Source organism: Gracilinanus agilis, chromosome 1 (assembly GCF_016433145.1).
Source record: "Gracilinanus agilis isolate LMUSP501 chromosome 1, AgileGrace, whole genome shotgun sequence".
In the NCBI taxonomy this organism is placed as follows: Eukaryota; Metazoa; Chordata; class Mammalia; order Didelphimorphia; family Didelphidae; genus Gracilinanus; species Gracilinanus agilis.
In genome coordinates, this window is record NC_058130.1 from 128,199,979 (window position 1) to 128,224,759 (window position 24,781).

Here is a 24,781-nt window from a genome sequence, read left to right on the forward strand (position 1 = left end):
CCTATAGCCAATCTGTTACTGAGTCTTGTCATTTCTTCATTTGTAATATCTCTTGTATATACACTTTTCTCTCCTGTGATACTGCCACCACCCTAAGTGTAAGCTGTCATCACCATTTATCTTTACTGTTGTAATAGCCTGCTGGTTGTTCTACCTGCCTCAAGTCCTCCCCTTTACCAGTCCATTTTCCTCTCAGCTGCCAGAGTAACCTTAAAGAATGCCCATTTTTATGGTAAAGGAAAAAGGACTGGTGAAGAGATCAAGGAATAATTAGAGCAGTACCAGAGAACCAGGAGAGAATTCAAGGGAGAACAGTTTCAAGGAAATAGTCCCTAAGATTATATCCTTAACTCTTTGTCATAACTCAAGACCCAAGATCAATAATAGTGGCCTTTGAGACTTTTATTAGGTATATGAATATAAATCATTGTTGGAAAGCGATTGTTGTGTCAAAATGAAATGTGCCAACAGATTTTAAGAAATTAAAAAATTGGTTCAAAATGAGCCAGGGTTCAGCGAGCTAAACTCACCAAGTCAAATATACATATTAGGCAGAATAAGTATGCTGTCAGTGCTTACTATTAACATTTTGGAGAAATAGCATGGCTTAATTTTAATGGTTCTAAGATCAAGACTAAAGTAATGGAGGTTGTCCCAAGATGCAAGAAAGGATAAAGAGGAATGCAGCATGGGATGCCTCAGTGAAGGAGTCCATATTGATTTTCTCCTTTCCTATAAACTACCTTGCCAATACCAAAAGCCTCCAGGTTTCCCTCCTTTGGACCTTTATTTTTCTTCCTCCTGTATCATCATCTTCACTTCCATTTTCATAGCAATTTGTTTATAAAGCATCTTTCCCTAAAAGAACTCCAAAAATAGTTATTTTATCCCTACTTTATAAAAGAAAAAACTAAGGCTTAGAGAGGATTTAGCCCTGACAATGCTTAGGATTTATTAAGCCAGATTTGAACCCATGCAAAATGAATCAGTTGCTAGGCATATCCTTTTCCCTACCAAAGTGTTCTGTGGGCTTAAAAAGTTTGAAGACTATAGGCCTAGCTTCAGGCTGATAAATAGAATAACTTTCTTTTTTTGTGTTGCAGGGACAGGCATGCAATGGCAAGACTTCCTGTCACCTGTTAATGTAGATGATAACTTCACCTTAGGGCATGTGGTGGTAATGCTGCTATATGACTCTTTTTTCTATTGTTTGGTGGCCTGGTATGTGGAAGCTGTATTTCCTGGGGCATATGGTATGCCCCAACCCTGGTATTTCTTCTTGCTGGTGAGTTCTAATGCTTCTTTTCTTCAGATCAACCATGATTATTGCTATCTTGTAGAAGAGGAAACTTTAAGATTATTGTCTTCCCATGATATCCTGATACCAAAGCCTTGAGAAGCAACTGCAGAATCACACATTGTGTCTTTACCATGTTAAGCTATGATTACCTCAGTTTTACTTTTTATTTCATTTGAGTAAATCAGGAAAAGCATCATGCTGTTCAAATGCAAACAAAACACATAGCCTTCATCTATGGGTACTGAGACCACAAGCCCAACATCTCCCCCGTTGCAAATAATCTCCCTCTTCCTATCGTTTTCCTCTGTCTGAGAAATTTTGAGTAAGGAATATTAAAGATAGTTATTTATTGACTTCTGATGAAGTATCTTGCATGTTTGGAAACTTATAGAGATAGAAACTGATTCTTCTTAAAAAGAGAAACAATTAGATTAATAAGTATGGACATAAGCATTGAGGATATTATGGAAGTTAGAAAAATATATTTGGGGACCTTTGACCTTTCCAACAACTCACAAACCAAAGCAATTTCCACATCGTTCTTCCCATTTTACTTCTCCCCTGGGTCATTAACAGCAAAGCCTTTTCCCTCTTCTGTTCCCTCATATTCCTACCTTTCCTAGACTACAGACAGCTCCAAAGCCCTTGAGGCTTTTTAGGTCATAGACCATTATAACATAGGAAAAGAGACACCTGCCCAATTCCATTCAACTGAAAAAAAAACAAACCCAAACTTGATATTATGTAAAAGTGTTGAACTTTAAGTTAGGAGACTGGGGTTCAAATCCTGGCTTCAATTTTTAGTATCATTGTGACCTTCAACGTCACTTAATTTCTCTAAGCCTCAAGTCTCTTCCCTCTTAAAATTGGGATAAAAAGACCACCCAGCTCACAAAGTTCTTTTCTTTTTTTTTTTTTTAATTTTTTTAACCCCTTAACTTCTGTGTATTGGCTCCTAGTTAGAAGAGTGGTAAGGGTAGGCAATGGGGGTCGAGTGACTTGCCCAGGGTCACACAGCCAGGAAGTATCTGAGGCCAGATCTGAACCCAGGACCTCCCATCTCTAGGCCTGACTCTCAATCCACTGAGCTACCCAGCTGCCCCCTAAAGTTGTTTGCTCAAAGAAAAGAAGTGACTCAGCTTCTGGAAGAATTCCCCCTCTTCTTTTTCATTTGGGACCTCATTCTGGTGTTCTCATTTTGATCATGGCTTCTTTTATAGTGGTATTTTAACAGAATGTTTGTTATATATATCTTGAAAGCTGAAGTCTTAAGGCCATTTGGCTTCAGAATTTTATCTCAGTTTCCTACAATTTCATTAATCCTAAATAACAAAAAAGCATACAGAACTGTGTTGTTCTCAACTATACTTTATCACTGTCACTTAATGCCTATCTTGGTAATTGAGTTTTGGTTTATTCCATAGCCTTCCTACTGGTATGGGAAGCCAAGAACAATTACTACACAACATGAGGAGGAGGAAGTACTTGAGAAATCTTCACAGAATGAATTCTTTGAACCTGAACCTGCAGACCTACAAGCAGGAATAAGGATAAAAAATCTCTCCAAGGTATTGTTGCACTAGACTTGTTTCCAGTTAGGACTGAGATTTTGTTTGCAGTTTTATATTTTTTTCCTCATACCTTAAAAGGCCTTACATTAGTAAAAAAATTAAACGTCATGTTTTAATAACACGTCACATTCAGCTTGTGTGCAAAGAGTTTCTTATAACTTCTACTATTACTTTATCCCTATATTTCTTACTTCTTTATTCCAGAAAATGAATACATTTTGGATTATTAAGATGTAATATACATATACCTTTACTCAAAAAAGTTAGGTCTAGTTTAAGAAGCTGCCTCTCTGACATTGAGTGTGTATAGAAGTGATTTATTCCTTTCTTAATAATTTTTACATTCTTTCACTGTTTCTTCTATTGATGGATCTTGGAAGTAGAGAATAAAAAAGAGGGGAAGATTGTGTTTTTCACTGCCAAAGTGTGATATTAAGGAGGCAAAAATGTGGCAATAATAGACTCTAAAGGAAACTTTAATTAAACTGGTTGAATCAGAGATATACAGAGTTTTGGATATGGTACTTTAGAAACATAGCATGAGAGTTTCTTCCCATCCAAGCCATGAATTCTTCATAAAATAATGAAATAACTTGACAAAGATAAAGCTTAAAGCATTACCTGCTCCAGGTTTTTGCTTATAGATAAGAAAATTTGATTCCTATCCATTGGTTCTTTTCTATCTCCCCATACTTTAAAAAAACCCTTTATTTATTTATATATTCCTTAAAGCTATTATCCTGTATATATTTCCTCATATTCAGTCAGATTGTTAGAAAACAACTTCCTGCACTTCTTTCTCTTTTCTACTCAGTTTTAACACCTTGGAACCTGGATTTCAGTTTCATCACTCAACTAAAACTACTCTCTCAAAAGTTATGAATAAACTTTTGATGGCCAGATTCATTGAATTTTTCTCAGTTGTCATCCTCTCTGACATCTCTTCAGCACTGATTCTATTGGTACTGCTTTTTTAATCCTCTTCCTACCTGTTTGATCCCTCCTCAGTCTCCTTTGCTGAATCATCTTCAGCACCCTAACTCCTCTATGCTCTACCCTAGCCCCCTTTTTTCCTTTGTATACATTCTTTTTCAATGATCTCATCTGTTCCCAAATGTCATCTCAATTAAGATGACTCCTAGCTCTATATATTTAACCATAATTTCTCTCTTGAGTTAGGCCCACACCAATAACGGCCTGTTAGACATCTCCAACTGGATGTACCTTAGGCTTCTAAAAACTTAATGTATCCAAAACATAACTCATCATTTCCCCTCCATACTAAACCTTCCCTCCTTATTCCTATTGAGGAATACTTCTAATCACTCAGGTTCCTAGACTCAGAGTCATCTTTGACTTTTTTCTTTCTTGCTCTCATATCCAATCATTTGCCAAGTCTTGGTTCATCTCCATGGCATCTCTCACATTGTTCCCTTTCTTTCCATTCACATGGATACTTTCAAGTTCTCACCTTTACCCTGATTATTGCTCTGATCTCCTAATTGGTCTCCCTGCTTCTAGTTTCTTTCTGTTCCAATCTGTCTTTCACACAGCTGCCAAAAAGATATTGCTAAAATCTGGGATTGACCATATCACTCTTTACCTCAGAAGTTTCCAGTGACTCCCCACTGTTTCTAGGTTTAATGATATACTCCTCTTTTGGGATTTTAAAGACTTTTACAACATGATTTCAGCTTACATTTCCAGGCTCCCCTTTATGAACTCTTAGGCCTCTATTCTCAGGACATATTATCTCCTATCTTCATACTTTTCACAAATTTCTTTTTTTTACTCCCTTTTGACCTATACCTCTTAGAATTTCTGGCTTCTTTCAAAGCTGAAGTAAAGCACCACCTCTTACATGAGGCCTTTCCTGAATCTCCCAGGTCCTAGTGCCTCCTTTCTTCCTGAAATTAACTTATTTTTATTTTGTATCCATTGTGTGTTTACTTTATTTGTGTTGTGTAGGTTGTTTCCTCCAATAGAGTATAAACTCTTTGAAGGGTGATACTCTTTTTGTTTTGTCTTTATATCCCTACCAGCTAGCATAGTGCCTAGCAAAGGGTAAGCATTTACTAAAGGGTTTTTAAAAGCATTTACTAAAGGGTTTTTTAAATTAATTTATCACATGTAACATTATTTTTAGAAATTGTTTTTTCCTGATGACTCTTCTGAGAACAAAGTGTTTCAGTGTTTCAGTTTCAGTGTTTCACAACCTTGATGAAGAAGTATTTTTATCCAACCAGAATCCTTACTTTTTTAAAATGAAACTCATTTCTTCTTATTAAAATATATGTTCAATATCTCTCTGATGAAACCATTCCTGGATTAGGTGATTGTCACTTATCTTTTCCATTTCAACAAACTGATTTTACATTTGACTTTTGCTCACATCATGTCTTTTCCCTTATAGTGACCAAAATAGAATACAATCTTTCCATGTGAGTCAAATTAATACTGACCTGTTGGTCTTTGATTCCTTAATCTATCCTATATACCATTGTGTCGAGCTCAAATAAGTGTTCTGTGGACTTCATGTTAACTTGGAAAAGCACATATTAACATTACCTATGTTCTATTATATTTTAATTTATTTTGTTAAACATTTCCTAAGTACCTGGTTGGGCAGAACTAGGAAGACTTGCATAAGATGTTTAATACCTCTATTGTATACCACTATTAGCTTAAATTTCCTTAGGAACCATTTTTATCAAGACCCTTCTTTGCAAAAAACATCTTCTACCTAATTCTCTTTTAGAGTAAATTGATTATGAATTTAACAGAAAACCAATATAGATTTCAAAACAAATATCACTAAAGACAAAGAAGGAAGAACACCTGGATAAGACCAAATTATTGCAAAATGTTATGCTAGAACTTCTATCCTATAGAAGTGACAAAATCCACAATAGAGGTGAATTCATTGAGGGAGTCAGTCCACCCTAGAATGTACCATGATTTCTCATTTTGTCATACAGATGAGCCTGGAATTTCTTAAGTAGGGTCATGGCAGTCCTGACTGATAGGGGTTCAACAAAGAAACTAATGAGATGAGAATGTAGTGGTATAATGAAGCTTTATTGGAAGCAAGGAAGAGCAAGGGGGGAATGGAGGGAAGGAGCAGTGAGGGAGAGAAGCTGGATGCCAAGAGAGGTAGCTCTGTGGAGTCACTGGTGGGGGGTTGGCAGTGGGGTGCAGGTAATGGAGAGATCAGCACCAATAAAGATGGCTGCCAAGTCTCCACTTGAATGAAGATGGATATAGTCTCTTATAGGGTGGTGTCAGGGATGAGATAACCTGTGTTGCCTCTATTGGTTAAGATAAACAACCTGGAGCAACCTCATTAGATGCCCCTAAGAGACTAGAAATCTTGGTTTCTGGGGATGACAGTGTGTGTGGGGGGGGGGGGGGGGAGTAGTTTCCAGGCTGCTGTTCAGTCATACAGGAGGTCATTTGTCAAGGCTTGTCAGAAAAGTCCTGCTGTTCTCCCAGGTTTTGTTGGGGCAGTTTCTGTTTCGGCAGGTGCTGGAATAGAGGGGCCTGTTAGTTTCAATAGGGGTTGGGGAGGTGGGGTTTTGGTCCCAAGTTCTATCAGGTGGTGACATGGACATTTTGTTTGCGGAGCAGAGGATGGACTGGAGTGGGAAAAGACTTGAGAAAGATGAATCAGGGAAGTTCAACATGAGGTAATGGAAGCCTGTAGAAGAGTGTCTATTGTATGAGTGGAATGAAGTAGGTATATGAGAGATGTCATGAAGGGAGAAATAAGATATGACAACATTTTAGACCAATGATGGGCAAACTATTCCCCGTGGGCCAGATCCAGGCCAGAGTTTGCCCATCACTGTCTTAAGCAATTCCCTAATCAATATACCCCAACATCCAATTGTAGTAATTAGGGAATTGCTTAAGGCAGTGATGGGCAAACTTCAGCTTGGATCTGGCCCACGGGGAATAGTTTGCCCATCACTGGTTTAGACATATGGGATGAAAGGAAGATGATTGCAAATCACATTTGGTATCATCTGACAAGACAGTATAAAGCAAGCAGTAGTGGAAAAACTGAAAACATTTAATGGCATTCAGCTAAATTTGGTTATTTTGAAAGTATTTGAGTTCAGAGTCAGAAGAATAAAAACAAACAGATTTTATAATTATAAGAGTTAAATTGGGGTTTTGACTAAATAAGAGAGTTATAAATTCAATGTTGTGGTTGCTGAATTCAAAATATTATCCCTAAACCAGAAAAAACTGTTAGCAGCTTTTATTTATAATGAGAAAGAGAAAGAGTTAAAGTATGAAATGTAGGAGGGAAAGAAGAAAGGAGTTGCCTAGCCTACCCTAAGTGCTGATCTGATGAAATTCAGCTCACCCCCTGACAAAGTTCCAATCTCCACATGGAAGTCTGAGTCACTCGCCAGCAAGCCAATGCAGAATTCAAGGAAAACACTCTCTCCACAGAACTCACACTGAAGGAGTGTCCCACCAAAGCACCAATGAGCAGAGAGGGTCTCCTCACAGAGCCACCAAGGCAGGAATGTCTCCAAGCCAGAAGTCCTGAGGAGAAGTCTCAAAAGTCCCAAAAGCATTCCTCCAAAGAAGAAGTCCAAAGAAGAAGTGAGAAGGACAGGAAGTTCTGGACTTTTTATAGTCCTTTTTCCACATCACTTCCTGTCCCTCCCCCTCTTCACAAGGGCCAATCACAGCTCCCAAATTGCCTAGCACTGCCCGGGGGAGGGGGCAGTATCTGTGGGATCCACCTTTCATCCTCTGAAGGGTGTAAACTCTTATCAAAGGATTCACAAGTCTCTGACTGATTGAGTTAAAAGGGTAGGCCTCTCTAAGTAAGTGACTTGTGAACTCTCTTACTTGATGGCTAACAAAGTAGGGCTTTTTTGATTGATTAACTCAAAATAGACAAAGAGAATAAATTCACATAGTGGAACAGAGATATCCTAGTACAGTGATGGTAAACCTATGGAACTGGTGCCAGAGATGCATGCAGAGCACACTCTGTGGGCATGCAGGTCACCTTCCCCACCAATTCCCCCACAGAGTTTGTTAATAGAAAGACATAGGGCCTTGGGCAGTGCTCTTCCCCTCCCCTTCTCCATTTCTGATGACATTTTTTCACATCCCCTGCTCCTCTGCCCAGCAGTCTAGTGGGAGTGCAGAGGGGGTAAAGTGGGCAGCTCACAGGCCCCTCCCTTCCCCCTCTCTACATGCACCTCTGATCACCTGCCCTTCTACTCAGCAGCCCAAAGGGAGCATTTCCTCTATATCCTGTCTGGGGTAAGGGAGGGTGAGGGTGGGACAAGACACTGCACTCAGTCTCTGGTGGGGGGCCAGCACAGCACTCATTCGGGGGGGGGGGCCTGGCACTCCATCTCTAGAAGGTTCGATATCACTGTACTAGCACATATTCTTTGTGATTTATTGTCATTAGTAATGATAATAGTATATTTTACTGTCATCTCCATTCCTTATTCGGGAAGATAGCAATGGCACTTGGACAATCAAGAAAACTGCTAGAACTAACCAAATACACGGAGAAGAAACCTGTGTGGAAAGTCATACAATTTAGAGGTGCTTAATTTCCAAGATATCTCATTGACCTACTGATATCTCAAAGAAGAAAAAATTTCAAAGCAATAGAAAAGATTGTGGATGTTACTTTTATTTTTTTTTAATCCATACATCAATTTATGTCATTCTCCAGCTCAAAAATCTTTAGAGGGTCACTGCAATAGCATTGTATAGTTTACATACTTCTGAACTTGGAGTCAGGAAGGCCTGCATTTGAATTCCACATCAGATATTTCTTAGCTGTTTGGTAGGGAGTAAATCAGTTATCTCTCTGGGCTTCACTTGTTTCATCTGTAAAATGGGGGCTAATATTTCTAGTACAATATTTAATACTACTTGTGTTAATGAACATCCTTGCTTCACTCTTAATCTTATTTGGAAGGTTTCTAGCTTATCTCCAATACAGATAATGCTTGCTTATAGTTTTATTTTTTAAAACGTTTATTAATATTTATTTTTTAGAAAAGTTAACATGCTTACATAATTCATGCTCTTACTTTCCCCTTCACCCCCTGACCTCCCCCCACCCCATGGTGATGTGCATTTCCACTGGTTTTAATATGTGTCATTGATCAAGACCTACCTATTTCCAAATCTTTGATAGTTGGATTGGTGTGGTAGTTTCAAGTCTACATCCCCAATCATGTCCACCTCACATGGGTATGTGTTCAATCAGTTGTTTTTCTTCTGTTTCCACTCCTGCAGTTCTTCCTCTGAATGTGGGTAGTGTTCCTTACCATAAATCCATCAGAATTCTCCTGGGTCATTGCATTGCTGCTAGTACAGAAGTCCATTACATTTTATTTTACCACAGTGTATCACTCTCTGTGTACAATGTTCTTCTGGCTCTGCCCCTTTCACTCTGCATCAGTTCCTGGAGGTCTTTCCAGTTCACATGGAATTCCTCCAGTTTATTATTCCTTTGAGCACAATAGTATTCCATCATCAGCATATACCACAATTTGTTCAGCCATTCCCCAATTGAAGGACATACCCTCCTTTTCCAGTTTTTTGCTACTACAAAAAGCGCAGCTATGAATATTTTCGTACAAGTCTGTTTGTCTATGATCTCTTTGGGGTACAAACCCAACAATGGTATGGCTGGATCAAAGGGCAGGCATTCTTTTATAGCCCCTTGAACATAGTTCCAAATTGCCAGCCAGAATGGTTGGATCAGTTCACAACTCCACCAGCAATGCATTAATGTCCCAGTTTTGCCACATCCCCTCCAGCATTCATTACTCTCCCCTTCTTTCATTTTAGCCAATCTGCTAGGTGTAAGGTGATACCTCAGAGTTGTTTTGATTTGTATTTCTCTAACTAGTAGAGATTTGGAACACATTCTCATGTGCTTATTGATACTTTTGATTTCTTTATCTGAAAATTGCCTATTCATGTCTCTTGCCCATTTATCAATTGGGGAATGGCTTGATACAATTTATACAATTGATTTAACTCCCTGTATATTTGAGTAGTTAGACCCCTGTCAGAGTTTTTTGTTATAAAGATTTTTTCCCAATTTGTTGTTTCCTTTCTGATTTTGGCTACATTGTTTTTGTTTGTACAAAAGCTTTTTAGTTTGATATAATCAAAATCACTTATTTTACATTTTGTAATTTTCTCTAACTCTTGCTTGGTTTTAAAATCTTTCCTTTCCCAGAGATCTGACAAGTAAACTATTCTATGTTCACTTAACTTATTTATAGTTTCCCTCTTTATATTCAAGTCATTCACCCATTCTGAATTTATCTTGGTGTAGGGTGTGAGGTGTTGATCTAAACCTAATCTCTCCCATATTATTTTCCAAATTTCCCAGCAGTTTTTGTCAAAGAGTGGATTTTTGTCCCCAAAGTTGGGCTCTTTGGACTTATCATACACTGTCTTGCTGATGTCACTTACACTAAGTCTATTCCACTGATCATCCCTTCTGTCTCTTAGCCAGTACCATACCATTTTGATGACTACTACTTTATAGTACACTTTAATATCTGGTACTGCTAGGCCCCCTTCCTTTACATTTTTTTCATTATTTCCCTTGATATTCTTGATCTTTTGTTATTCCAGATGAACTTTGTTATAGTTTTTCCTAATTCAGTAAAAAAGTTTTTTGGTAGTTTGATAGGTATGGCACTAAATAAGTAAATTAATTTGGGTAGAATGGTCATTTTTATTATGTTAGCTCGTCCTACCCATGAGCAATCAATGTTTTTCCAATTGTTTAGATCTAGTTTTAATTGTTTGGACAGTGTTTTGTAGTTGTTTTTGTATAATTCCTGTGTTTGTTTTGGTAAATAGATGCCTAAGTATTTTATATTGTCTAGGGTGATTTTAAATGGTATTTCTCTTTCTACCTCTTGCTGCTGTGATGTGTTGGAAATATATAGAAATGCTGATGATTTATGTGCATTTATTTTGTATCCTGCAACTTTGCTAAAGTTGTTGATTATTTCTACAAGCTTCTTAGTTGATTCTCTAGTATTTTTTTAAGTAGACCATCATATCATCTGCAAAGAGTTATAGCTTAGTCTCCTCATTGTCTATTTTGATACCTTCAATTTTTTTTCTTCTCTGACTGCTATTGCTAGTGTTTCTAGTACAATGTTAAATAATAGAGGAGATAATGGGCATCCTTGTTTTACTCCTGATCTTATTGGGAAGGCTTCTAATTTATCCCCATTGCATATGATGCTTGTTGATGGTTTTAGGTATATACTGTTTATTATTTTTAGGAAAGGTCCTTCTATTCCTATACTTTCCAGGGTTTTCAATAGGAATGGGTGCTGTATTTTATCAAAGGCTTTTTCAGCATCTATTGAGATAATCATGTGATTTTTTGTTTGTTAGATTGTTGATGTGGTCTTTTATGTGGGTGGTTTTCCTAAAGTTGAACCATCCTTACATTCCTGGTATAAATCCCACCTGATCGTGGTGGATGATCCTTTTGATCACTCACTGGAGTCTCTTTGCTAATATTCTATTTAAGATTTTTGCATCTATGTTCATTAGGGAGATTGGTCTGTAGTTTTCTTTCTCTGTTTTTGATCTACCTGACTTTGGAATCAGTACCATATTTGTGTCATAAAAGCAATTTGGTAGGACTCCTTCTTTGCTTATCATATCAAATAATTTGTATAGTATTGGGATTAGTTGCTCTTTGGAAGTCTGATAGAATTCACTTGTGAATCCATCAGGCCCTGGTGATTTTTTCTTAGGGAGTTCTTTGAAGGCTTGTTCAATTTCTTTTTCTCATATGGGATTATTTATATATTCTATTTCTTCTGCTGTTAATCTAAGCAATTTGTATTTTTGTAAATATTCATCCATATCTCCTAGATTGCTATATTTATTACCATATAATTGGTCAAAATAGTTTTTAATGATTGCCTTAATTTCCCCTTCATTAGAGGTGAGGACTCCCTTTTCACCTTTGATTCTGTCAGTTTGGTTTTCTTCTTTCCTTTTATTTATTAGATTGACCAGTACTTTGTCTATTTTATCTGTTTTTTCAAAATACCAGCTTCTAGTCTTATTTATTAATTCAATAGTTCTTTTACTTTTGATTTTATTAATTTCTCCCTTGATTTTTAGTATTTCTAATCTAGTTTTCATCTGGGGATTTTTAATTTGCTCACTTTCTAATTTTTTAAGTTGCATGCCCAATTCATTAATCTCTCCCCTCCCTAATTTGTTAATATATGCACTTAAGGATATAAATTTCCCCCTGAGTACTGCCTTGGCTGCATCCCACAGAGTTTGGTAGGATGTCTCATCATTGTCATTCTCTTCAATGAAATTGTTGATTGTTTCTATGATTTCTTCTTTGACTAGCTGTTTTTGGAGAATCATATTATTTAATTTCCAATTAGTTTTTGATTTGCCTGTCCAGGTACCCTTAGTAATTATTGTTTTTATTGCATTATGATCTGAGAAAGTTACATTTATTATTTCTGCTCTTTTGCATTTGTTTGCAATGTTTCTGTGCCCTATTACATGGTCAATCTTTGTGAATGTACCATGTGCAGCTGAAAAGAAGGTGTATTCCTTTTTGTCCTTATTTATTTTTCTCCACATATCTATTAAATCTAATTTTTCTAGGATTTCATTCACCTCTCTTATCTCTTTCTTATTTATTTTTTGGTTTGATTTATCTAGATCTGAAAGAAGGATATTTAAATCTCCCATTAGTATGGTTTTACTATCTATTTCCTTCTTGAGATCTGCCAGTTTCTCCTTTATGAATCTGGTTGCTATTCCACTTGGTGCATACATATTGAGTAATGTTATTTCTTCATTGTCTATACTGCCTTTAATCAGGATGTAATGACCTTCCCTGTCTTTTTTAATCATATCTATTTTTACTTTGGCTTTGTCAGAAATCATAATTGCTACTCCTGCCTTTTTCTCATTTGAGGCCCAAAGGATTCTGCTCAAGCCTTTTACTTTAAACCCTGTGTATGTCCACCTGCCTCATATGTGTTTCTTGTAGACAACATATGGTAGGATTTTGGTTTTTAATCCACTCTGCTATTTGCTTCCTTTTTATGGGTGAGTTCATCCCATTCACATTCAGAGTTATAATTATCAGTTGTGTATTCCCCAACATTTTGGTATCCTCTCCTAGTTCTACCCCTTCTTTCACTATTTCCTTTTAAACCCGTGGTTTGCTTTATGCCAGTAACCCTTTTCCCCTCCCTTGATTTACTTCCCTTTCTACCCCCTCCCTTATTATTCCCCTCTTTTTATTTTTAAGGCCTAATGAATTCCCTCCCCCTTCTTCTCCCCTCCTTTTTTTGACCTCCCTACTCCCCTGCTCCCCTTGGTTTATCCCTTCTGACTTTCTCAGTAGGGTTAGATAGAGTTTTATATCCCAATGGATAAAGCTACTCTTCTCTCTCAGGGTTAATTCTGCTGAGAGTAAGGTTTAACTATTACCTCTTAATGCTCTCTTCCTCACCTTCTTATAATAGTATTCATCCCTTCCCCTTCCTATGCCCACTTTGTGTGTAATAGAATATCCTATTTTTCTTATTCATTCAAGTTTCTCTTCGTGTCCTCTACTATTCATCTCCCTCATTCCCACCCCCATATCATCTTAGACCATTTTGTATTCCAACCTCTCCCTATGAATAATTCTTCCAATTACTATAATAGTGAATACTATAATAGTGAATAGAGTTCCTTACAGAGAATTAAAGATAACATTTCTCCACATAGGAATACCAATAATTAGATCATAGTGAAGCCCTTAAAGAGGCAAATTTTAAAAATATGAGTTTTCTTTCTTTCCCTCTGTTTCTTATTTACCTTTTCATGTTTCTCTTGATGCTTGTGGTTGGATATCGAACTTTCCATTTAGTCCTGGTCTTTTTTGTGCAAATACTTGGAAATCTTCTTTTTGAATGCCCAAACTTTCCCCTGGAAGTATATAGTGAGTTTTGATGGGTAGGTGATCCTTGGTTGTAGACCCAGTTCTCTTGCCTTTCTGAATATCATATTCCAAACTCTGTGGTCTTTTAGTGTGGAGGCTGCCAGATCCTGTGTGATCCTGATTGGTGCTCCTTGATATCTGAATTGTCTCTTTCTGGCTTCTTGTAAAATTTTTTCTTTTACTTGGAAGCTCTTGAATTTGGCTATTATATTCCTGGGGGTTGTGTTTTCTGGGTCTAGTGTAGAAAGTGATCTATGGATCCTTTCAATGTCTATATTGCCCTCTTGTTGTAGAACTTCAGGGCAATTTTGCTGAATAATTTCTTTAAGTATGGAGTCCAAATTTCTATTAATTTATGCTTTTTCAGGAAGACCAATGATTCTCAGATTGTCTCTTCTAGACCTGTTTTCTTGGTCTGTCACTTTCTCATTGAGATATTTCATATTTCCTTCTATTTTATCAGTCTTTTGACTTTGTTTTATTTGTTCTTGCTGTCTTGAGAGATCATTAGCTTCTAATTGCTCAATTCTAGCCTTTAGGGTCTGGTTTTCAGCTATAATCTTTTGGTTTTCCTTTTCAATCTGGTTATTTCTGGTGTTCAATTTGCTCATCAGTTCATTTGATTTCTGAGCCTCACTTTCCAATTGCAAAATTCTGCCTTTTAAACTGTTATTTTCTTGCCAGATTTTGTTTTCCAATTTGCTTAGCATTTTGTTTGATTTTGGGGCATCTTTCTCCAATTGGGAGTTTCTGTCTTCTAACCTGTTTATTTCCTTTTGAGCTATTTCCCACTTCTCTTGCCAAATCTCTTCCATCTTTCTCACCATCTCAGATTTCAACTCTTCAATAGCTTGTGGCCAGTTTTCATCATTTTAGGAAGGTTTGGATATGATTACTTGTTTGTTCTCCTCTGCTGTTTGCTCTGTTGTCTGGATTTTATCTGTGTAAAAGTTGTCTAGTGTTACAGATTTCTTCTTGATGATCTTTCTCTTTTGGGATTCTTGTCTCTGGCTTGCCATTGTTAGCCCTGTGCCCTCTCAGGTTTATCCTCACACTCAAGGACTGTCTGCACTCTTTAGACTCCTGAGGTCTCAGATCTCGTTGTTCTCAGTGACATGCCTCCTGGTGTTCTCCTTGCTTGTTCCTCTTTCCGAGGCCCCTTTAACAGTCTCAGGGAGCTACTTTCACAGTTGTGCACCCCTTCTGCACTGGGTCCCCACTCAAGGTCCAAGCCTGTGCTCAAGATCCAAGTCCTTGCCTGCGCTCAGGATGCATGTCTGGGCTTGCTGGAGCCAGCACTCGTGCCTGCCTTCAGGGTCTGTGTTCAAAGTCCGTGCTTGTTCTTTAGCCTCTTGGGGTCTTAAGTCTTGATGCTCTCAGGTGCAGGCCCTGGTGACCCCAGGTAGCTGCCAAGGACTTAATGTGTGCCCCAAACTTGCTCTAACTCTTGTGTGCTGGCTTTGGCACTGTAGGTGGTGTGGGGTGGGGGAGGGGTTGCTCAGCTCGCATTTTAGTGAGTGCTATTTCACCCTTTTATAGCTTGGAAATGCCCTATTCCATGTACCTCCAATCTGTGCCCTGATGTGGGGTCCCTTCACTCCTCTGGATTCATTTTTATGTCTTCCTGAGGAGTCCTATATGTTTTGGTTAGGAGAGGTCTAGCAGCTGCTTTTTACTCTGCCACCATCTTAACCAGGAAACCAGAAGCCTTGCTTATAGTTTTAAATAGATGCCACTTATCATTTTAAGGAAAGCTCTATTTATTCCTGTGCTCTCTAGCATTTTAAATAGGAATGGTGGTTGTATTTTGTCAAGAGTTTTACTGAGTAGAATGATGACAAGACTGTACCTGAGCTTTAGGAAATCACTTTAGTGGCCAAATGAACAATGATTTGGAGTGAGAGGACTTGAAGTAGGCAGACCTATACTAGGAGGCTATTGCAGTAATCAGGTGTGAGGTGATGAGTGCCTGCACTAGAGTGCTAGTAGTGTCAGAGGAAAAAAGGAGGAATATTTGAGAGATGTTGCAAAGGTGAAATCCACAGACATGGCAGCAACTTGGATATAGATGAGTGATAACTAGGAATTGTTATATAATAATGGGAGGTAAGTCCTCCGAAGCTATGAGGAGCTGAAGCTGACTGAGTGTGGAATCCCTAGGTGTAACACTAAGTTGCAGTGGTGAAACACTAAGGACCCCAGAGGAATATTTGTGAAGAAACTGTTACACCCACCTTCAGTATAACAGTGTCCCAGGACAAGCAGTCAAAGTGAAGAGACTGTGGTCCAGATTACACAGTGCTTTTAACTGCTTATCCTGGCCCCAAAACTTGGATAAATGCTAGCTGACTGCGACTTAACTTTAGTTGGAAATAATCCCTCTTTCTTCAACTACACAAGGATATGATTGTTAATCCTTAAGGTAAAGAATGGCATTCACTTAAGTGAGTTTAAGATTTAATGATAACAAACTTAGGGAAAGGGAACAGGGAATTGAAGGAGAGAGGGGAAAGGAAATCCTTGTCTTAAGCTATAGATGATCAGATGCTATGAGAATTGAAGGTAATCAGGGTTTCAAGTTTAACAGTTGTTGTGACTTTGCCTGCCAGATTCAACCTGGCAAAGCTGGGCTGTTGAACCTGAATCAGGTTTGTTGGCGATTGATATTGCTTCTTCTAGATGAGTAATTAATCAGGATGTACGGAATAGAGTCATACAGGATTTGAGAGTATGGTAGTGATCTGAGCTGGTTGCTGGTATCCTAAATTGATTTGGCCTACCCAATCCCAACCAAGACCTCCCACCAAAATTCCTTCTCAAAACTGAGACTCTTTGTTTCAAAACCCTCCTTTTTAATACAATTCCAATAACTGACTTTTGCTCTTGCTGCCACATGCCAAGCTCAGTTGATTCTAAGTTTCAAAATGCTAACTGTCAATCATTCTGCTTTTCATATTGCAATGCCAAATAACATTACAGAATCCAGGATAACTCCTAGTTTGGGAGAATGATGTTGACCTCAAAAATAATAGGCAAGGTGGGGTGAAGGGAGGTTTAAGTGGAAAGTTAATGAAATCCCTTTTGGTTATATTAAGTTTAAGATATCTAAGGGCAGCTAGGTGACACAGTGGCTAAAGAACCAGGCCTGGAGTCAGAAGGACCTTAATTCAAATCTGGCCTCATTCACTTCCTAGCCATGTGGCCCTGGGCAAGTCACTTAACTCTATTAGCCTAGCCCTTAACCTCCTGTCCTAGAGTTGTTACTGGGACAGAAAGTAAGGGTTCTTTTTAAAAATGTCTCTGACATCCAGTTCAAAATGTTTGAAAGGCAATTGGAAATGTAAGATTGGAGATCAGCAGAGAGTTTGGAGCAGGATAAGTAGATTTGAGAATCATCATCATAGAGATGGTAATTAAATCTTTGCTAGCTGATGGCGTCATTAAGTGAACTAGTATGGAGAAATAAGAGAAGAGGCCAGGACAGAAATCTGAGAGGCCCTAAACTTAGAAGATTTGATTGAGAGAAAACTCTCACAGGAAAGAGGAGTGATCAAATAGGTAGGAAAAAATCTAGGAAATAGTGGTGTCCTAAACTTAAAGAGAAGAGAATATCAAAGAGGGGAGATTGATCAACAGTATTAAAGACCACAGAGAGGTCAAGGAGAATAAGGATGGAGAAAAGGCCATTGGATTTGGCAATTAAGAGATAATTGGTAACTTTGCAGAGAGCAGTTTCAATGGAGTAATATGGTCAGAAGCCACAATTGTAAAGGGAGAGAAAGTGGAGGCACCTATTGTAGATGGCTATTTTGAGGAGTTTAGTTACAGAGGGCAAAAGACAATAGTCAGTGGGGATGGAAGGATCAAGTGAAATTTTTTTTAAGATTATGGAAACATGAGCATGTTTGTAGGCAGTAGGAAATGAGCCAATTTAGAGAGGAAGAGATCAAAAATAAGTATGGATGACAAAGGAGACAGTATGTTGGAGGATACAGGATGGGATGATGTCATTTGAAGAAGTAGAAGGGTTGACCTTGGTAAAGAGAAAAATCACTTCATCATATGAGATAGAGATAAAAGAGGAGAGAGTGACAGAAGACATCAGAGTCATATGAGAAGAAGGGGAAAGAGAGTTCATAGTAAAAGGCTGCAGTTTTTTTCTAAAATCTCAGCTGAGGAACCTGGTAGTAGGTAGAGCCCCAGGAACTTTGAGGAGGTTTAGAAGAGGCACTATAGAGAGTGGCATAGTGAGGTAATAAGAGATGTATAGTAAAATTACCTAGCAGCAATGAGGGCCTAGTTGAGATTGTATAACATATATTTGTAATGAACTCAGTCAGGAAGGTTGTGTGATTTTTCTCCATTGCCATTCAACAGCATATGTGTAAGAGCTAAGGTGATGAATGATGGGAGTGATCCAATAAGGAGGCTTGGTTGGGCATAATCAGTGAGTAGAAAAAGGAATTTAAGAAGGGAGGACAGTATTGGTTAAAGGAAGAGTCAAGACAGCAAGAAACAGAAATAGCAACTAGCACAGGAAATTCCTGGAAAAGAACTGAGGAGTCAAAGGATTGGAGGTTCTGGTGTGGATGAAGAGTGTAGAGTAATGTAATATAAAGCAGAGGGAAAGGTGAAAAGTCGGTAGTTTATATTTTATGGTTGAAAAACGGGATTTTTTAATCCTTGAACAACATATAGGTGTTAACATTTATCAAGATCAAGAGTATGACCATCTTTGTGTGTGACTGAAGTTGGGTAAAGGAGTAGCTCATTGGAGGAGAGTATTTTGAAAAAATAACACTAAAGAAAAATGACTTTCAAGCTGTAAATACTACAATTGATAATACAATTAATATAATGATTTTAGACAACCAGTAATGAAACGCTATTCACGCCTTGATAGATTAAGGGTTCAGAATGAGACATATTTTTGTTTATGGTCAATGGAATAGTTTGTTTTGTTTCATTGTGCATATTTGTTATAAGGAATTTGTTATTCTCACCTTTTTAATGAGGTGGCAATTGGGGGGACAGATAATAGATATCAATTAAATTGAAAAAAAATTAAAAATGAACCTCAGTCCATTTCTTATTTGCCAGTGTATCCCCTTTTCATTACTGTGGTGACAGTGTTGTTAAAAGGGCAAGAAGGTACCAAAAATATCACTTGGTTTTATAAACTATCAGCAAATTTTAGCATTGACTCTTGGTATTCTGAATGTGAGATTATTGGTCAACATCCATTGAATATTGTTGGAGGAGCTAAATCATAGCAATCTTCACATTGAAGCTATAAATGAAGAAAGCAAGCAAGAAGTTGAAATTTCATGGAAGGATCACATGAGGGTACTCCTTGGAGTCAAAGAAAAGTGATAAGGGAGTAGGTTTTATCATAAGCCAAAAAGTTAAAAGAAACTTTTTATCAGACATTTCGTAAATCACTTACTATGGTACTAATGATAATATTTTTTAAAAGATCATTATGAAAATAATTTTAAGTTAATAGACCAATATTAGTCGTGAAGAATGAAATGGTAAAGAAATTCTATGAATTCTATCAAGGTCTTGATAAGATCCTCTAAATCAAATTGGCATAAGTTCATATATTTTGAGAACTTCATTATAAAGGGTGGGGAAAGGTGAGGATTGGGGAAAATATATGAGAAAGTATGGTTTTGAAGAAAAAAATTAGAGAGGCCAAAACGTGTAGATTATACAGAAGACTCATGGGTGAACATTAGCAATTATAGGCAATTAAGATAGCACAGTGGGTAGAGGAATACATTTGGAGTCAGGAAGACCTAAGTACAAATTTGACCTCAGACTCTTACTTGCTATGTGACTGGGCAAGTCATTTAATCTCTGTCTGCCTCAGTTTTCTTATATTTAACGGGGATAATAATAGCACCTATATCCCAGATTTGCTGTGAGATGATATTTGTAATATGCTTTATAAATGCTAGGTGTTACTATTACTACTTTAAAAAATAATTGATAGGCCCTGGACATGGTTCAGCACCAAATAATATTACAAAGAATGATATTGATTCCATTTTCTCCCAAACTGGGCCTTCATTCCATTTCCCAGCTATCAGAGTCATCCACTTGCACTCTTCACATCATCTCCCTGTTATTGAAAACGTGGACATTATCTTTCTATAGCAAGACTCTGATAATTGAACTTTAGCCTAATCTAGTTCAGAACCAACCCCCACCCAGTTCCCCTTTATAGTTTTCAGATCATTAGAACATAAATTCCTTGAGGGCAAGGACTGACTTTCTAGCTTATATTTGTATCCCTGGGGCTAAGTAAAATAGCCTAGTACATATTTCATAGCTGCTTTACTTATCTCGACAAGAACATATTTTTTTAACTTTAATTATTTTCAACCAACAAAAATTTGCCTTCTTTACCTCCAACCTCTACCCCACCTACCTTTGAAAAATAAAGAAAAAGATTTCCAAGTTAAGATGGCTGCAGAGTAGAAGCAGGGCGCTTTAACTCTCCTCATTACCAACCACCAGCATACCTCCAAAGGACAAAAAAAAAAACAAATCCAGATGAAAGAAGGGACCCCACAATAGGGTGCAGTATCAAAGGTACATGGGATTTGGACATTTCCATGCTATAAGGGGGGGTAAATAGCTCCCATCCAAACATGAGTTGATCAGCCCTCCCCCACCCTACCCACAGTACCAGAGTCAGAGGCTGCGCACCAGAGTTAGAGTGAGTGGGGACACAAAATCTAACTCCTTGGCAGCTAACTGACACCACTAGGAACTTGCCCCTGAAAGCAGCAAGACTTGAGACCTCGGTAGCTCAGTAGATTGAGAATCAGACCTAGAGACTGGAAGTCCTAGGTTCAAATCCGGCCTCAGACACTTCCCAGCTGTGTGACCCTGGGCAAGTCACTTGACTCCCATTGCCCACCCTTACCACTCTTCCACCTATAAGCCAATAAACAGAAGTTAAGGGTTTAAAAAAAAAGAAAAAGAAAAAATACTTGAGACCCCAGGAGGCTGGAGAGTACAGACCTTGGGTGTGGGAATGGGACTGAGAAAGGCAGCAGACAGTGGAAGCAACTCAGCATGCTGAGACTCAGGTGGAGGAGCAAGTGTGGGCCAATTTCCAGGCTCTGGGCAGCCAACTAGAAACATGGGGGCTTAACCCTGAAAACAGAGACCAGAGACCCCAGGAAGCTGGGGAGCGTAGACCTTGTGCGCAGGAGTGAGGCTGAGAGGGGCCACAGACAGTAGAGGCCTAGCAATAGAAGCCAGGAGTCTCACAAAGTAGCCTCAGGCAAAAACTTCTCCTTAGCCCCATACAAAGAGAATCTGCTAGCCTTACTCAGACTTCTGCCTGAGAAAGCATAATAATGCCAAGCTAGGCCCAAGAGATAACCACCAAAAAGACCAAGAAAAAAGCTCTAACACTTGATAACTTCTGCACAGAAAAAAACCCAGAAAACAGAGGACAAACAAAGACATCCAAACCTTCCCAAAAAAAATGAAAATTGGTTACAAGCTCTTGAAGAGTTCAAATCTGAGAGCATGAGAAAGATGGAAGAGATCTGGCAAGAAAATAACAGTTTAAAAGGCAGAATTTTGCAATTGGAAAGTGAGGTTCAGAAATCAAATGAAATGATAAGCAAATTAAAGACCAGAAATGACCAGCTAGAAGCCTTGAAGAGCCAGATAGACCAGACTGAAAAGGAAAACCAAAAGATTGTAGCCAAAAACCAGTCTCTAAAGGCTAAAATTGGGCAAGTAGAAGTCAATGATCTCACAAGACAGCAAGAATTAATAAAACAAAGGCAAGAGACTGACAAAAAGAAGGAAACATGAAATATATCAATGAGAAGATAATAGATCAAGAAAACATGTCTAGAAGAGACAACTTGAGAATTATTGGTCTTCCAGAAAAATCAGAGACAAATAGAAATCTAGATATCATACTACAAGAAATTATCCAAAAAAACTGCCCCACTGTCCTCAAACAAGAGGGCGAAATAGACATTGAAAGAGTCCATAGAATACCCTCTACACTAAATCCTCAGAAGATAACCCCCAGGAATGTAATAGCCAAATTCAAAAGCTTCCAAGTTAAGGAGAAAATATTACAAGAAGTCAGAAAGAGACAATTTAGATATCAAGGAACACCAATCAGGATTACATAGGATCTGGCTGCCTCCACACTACAAGACCACAAGGCTTGGAACGTGATATTCAGGAAGGCAAGAGAATTGGGTCTACAACCAAGCATTAATGCTGACTATATACTTCCAGGGAAAAGTATGGGCATTCATCAAGATAGAAGATTTCCAAGTATTTGCACAGAAAAGACCAGGACTAAATGGAAAGTTTGATATCCGACCACAAAAAAAAAAAAAAAAAAAAAAAAAACAAGAAAAAACATGAAAAGTAAATAAGAAAGAGAGGGGAAAGAAAGAAAACTCTTATCTTTAAATTGCCTTCTTCAAGGGCTTCAGTAAGATCAAATTATTTGTATTCCTATATGGAGAAATATTATGTGTAATTCTAAAAATTTGTACTCACTATTATAGTAATTAGAAGAATTAGTAATAAGGAGAGGTTGGAGTACTAAATGGTCCAAGATGATATGGGGGTTGGGTGGAAAGTATGTGTGGGGATAGAAGAAGGCACCAAGAGTAATTTGAAGGAATAATAAAATAGGATAATCTATACCACACAGAGAGGGCATTGGAAGGGGAGGGCATGAATACTATTATAAGAAGGAGAGGAAGAGAGCATTAATAGGAAATACTTAAACCTTACTCTCAGCAGAATTAATCCTAAGAAGGAAGAGTAGCTAGATCCATTGGGATATCAAATTCTATCTAACCCTATGGATAAAGTCAGAAGGAATAAACCAAGGAGGGCAGTGGGATACAGAGTTCATAAAGGGAGGGGAAGAGAGGGTTGAGGGAATTCATTAGGCCTTAAAAATAAGAGGGGAAAGGAGGGGGTGGAAAGGATAGTAAACCAAGGGAGGGGACAAGGGGGATTGATTTAAAACAAACCACTGGTTTAAAAGGAAATAGTGTAAGAAGAAGGAGTACAACTAGGAGAGGATACCAAAATATTAGGGAATACACTGCTGACAATTATAACCCTGAATTTGAATGGGATGAAATTGCTCATAAAACAGAAGCAAATAGCAGAGTGGATTAGAAAACAAAATCCTACCATATGTTGTCTACAAGAAACACACATGAAGCAGGTGGACATACACAGGGTTAAGGTCAATGGCTGGAGTAAAATCTTTTGGGCTTTAACTGAGAAAAAGAAGGCAGAAGTGGCAATCATGATTTCTGATAAAGCCAAAGTAAAAATAGATCTGAATAAAAGAGATAGGGAGAGTAATTACATCCTGATAAAAGGCATAATAATGAGGAAATAACAGTACTCAACATGTATGCACCAAATGGTATAGCATCCAAATTTCTAAAGGAGAAACTGGCAGAGCTCAAGAAGGAAATAGATAGTAAAACTATACTAGTGGGAGATCTAAATATTCCTCTATCAGATCTAGATAAATCAAACCAAAAAATAAATAAGAAAGAGATAAGAGAGGTGAATGAAATGCTAGAAAATTTAGAGTTAATAGATATGTGGAGAAAAAATAAATAGGGACAAAAAGGAATACACCTTCTTTTCCACTGCACATGGTACATTCACAAAGATTGACCATGTAATAGGGCATAGAAACATGGCAAACAAATACAAAAGAGCAGAAATAATAAATGTAACCGTTTCAGATCATAATGCAATAAAAGTAAAAATCATTAAGGGCACATGGACAGGCAAATAAAAAACTAATTGAAAATTAAATAATATGATTCTCCAAAATCAGATAGTTAAAGAACAAATCATAAAAACAATCAATAACTTCATTGAAGAGAATGATAATGATGAGACATCCTACCACAATCTGTGGGATGCAGCTAAAGCAGTAGTTGGGGGGAAATTTATATCATTGAGTGCATATAATAACAAATTAGAGAAGGCAAAGATCAGTGAACTGGGCATGCAAATCAATAAACTAGAAAGGGAACAAATTAAAAATCCCCAGTTAAAAGCTAAATTAGACATTAAAAAAGTCAAAGGAGAAATGAATAAAATTGAAAGTAAAAGAACTATTGAATTAATAAATAAGACTAGAAGCTGGGACTTTGAAAAAACAAAAAAATTGACAAAGTACTAGTCAATCTAATTAAAAAAAGGAAAGAAGAAAATCAAATTTTAGTATCAAAGATGAAAAGGGAGACCTCACCTCTAATGAAGAGGAAATCAAGGCAATCATTAAAAACTATTTTGCCCAATTATATGGCAATAAATATAGCAATCTAGAAGATATGGATAAATATTTACAAAAATATAAATTGCCTAGATTAACAGCAGAAGAAATAAAATACTTAAATAATCCCATATCAGAACAAGCCATCAAAGAACTCCCTAAGAAGAAATCCCCAGGACCAGATGGATTCAGAAGTGAATTCTATCAAACTTCAAAGAGCAACTAATTCCAATACTATACAAATTATTTGACACAATTAGCAAAGAAGGAGTTCTACCAAACTCCTTTTATGACACAAATATGGTACTGATCCTAAAGCCAGGTAGATAAAAAACAGAGAAAGAAAACTACAGACCAATCTCCCTAATGAACATAGATGCAAAAATCTTAAGCAGAATACTAGCAAAAAGACTCCAGCAAGTGATCACGAGGATTATTCATTATGATTAGGTGGGATTTATACCAGGAATGCAAGGATGGTTCAATATTAGGAAAACCATTCACATAATTGACCATATCAACGAGCAAACCAACAAAAACCACATGATTATCTCAATAAATGTGGGAAAAGCCTTTGA

At 37.5% G+C, this 24,781-nt stretch overlaps 1 protein-coding gene across 1 annotated transcript in view; it reads left to right on the top strand.

Annotated features, from left to right (window-relative positions):
• Window positions 1-1,111: 1,111 nt before the first annotated feature.
• LOC123248482 (phospholipid-transporting ATPase ABCA3-like) overlaps window positions 1,112-24,781 on the top strand; it is a 231,050-nt gene continuing 207,380 nt past the window's right edge. Inside the window, exons 1-2 of the mRNA XM_044677271.1 lie at window positions 1,112-1,285; window positions 2,725-2,868. Coding sequence (XP_044533206.1) covers window positions 1,112-1,285; window positions 2,725-2,868 — 318 coding nt within the window. The remainder of the gene's footprint in view (window positions 1,286-2,724; window positions 2,869-24,781) is intronic.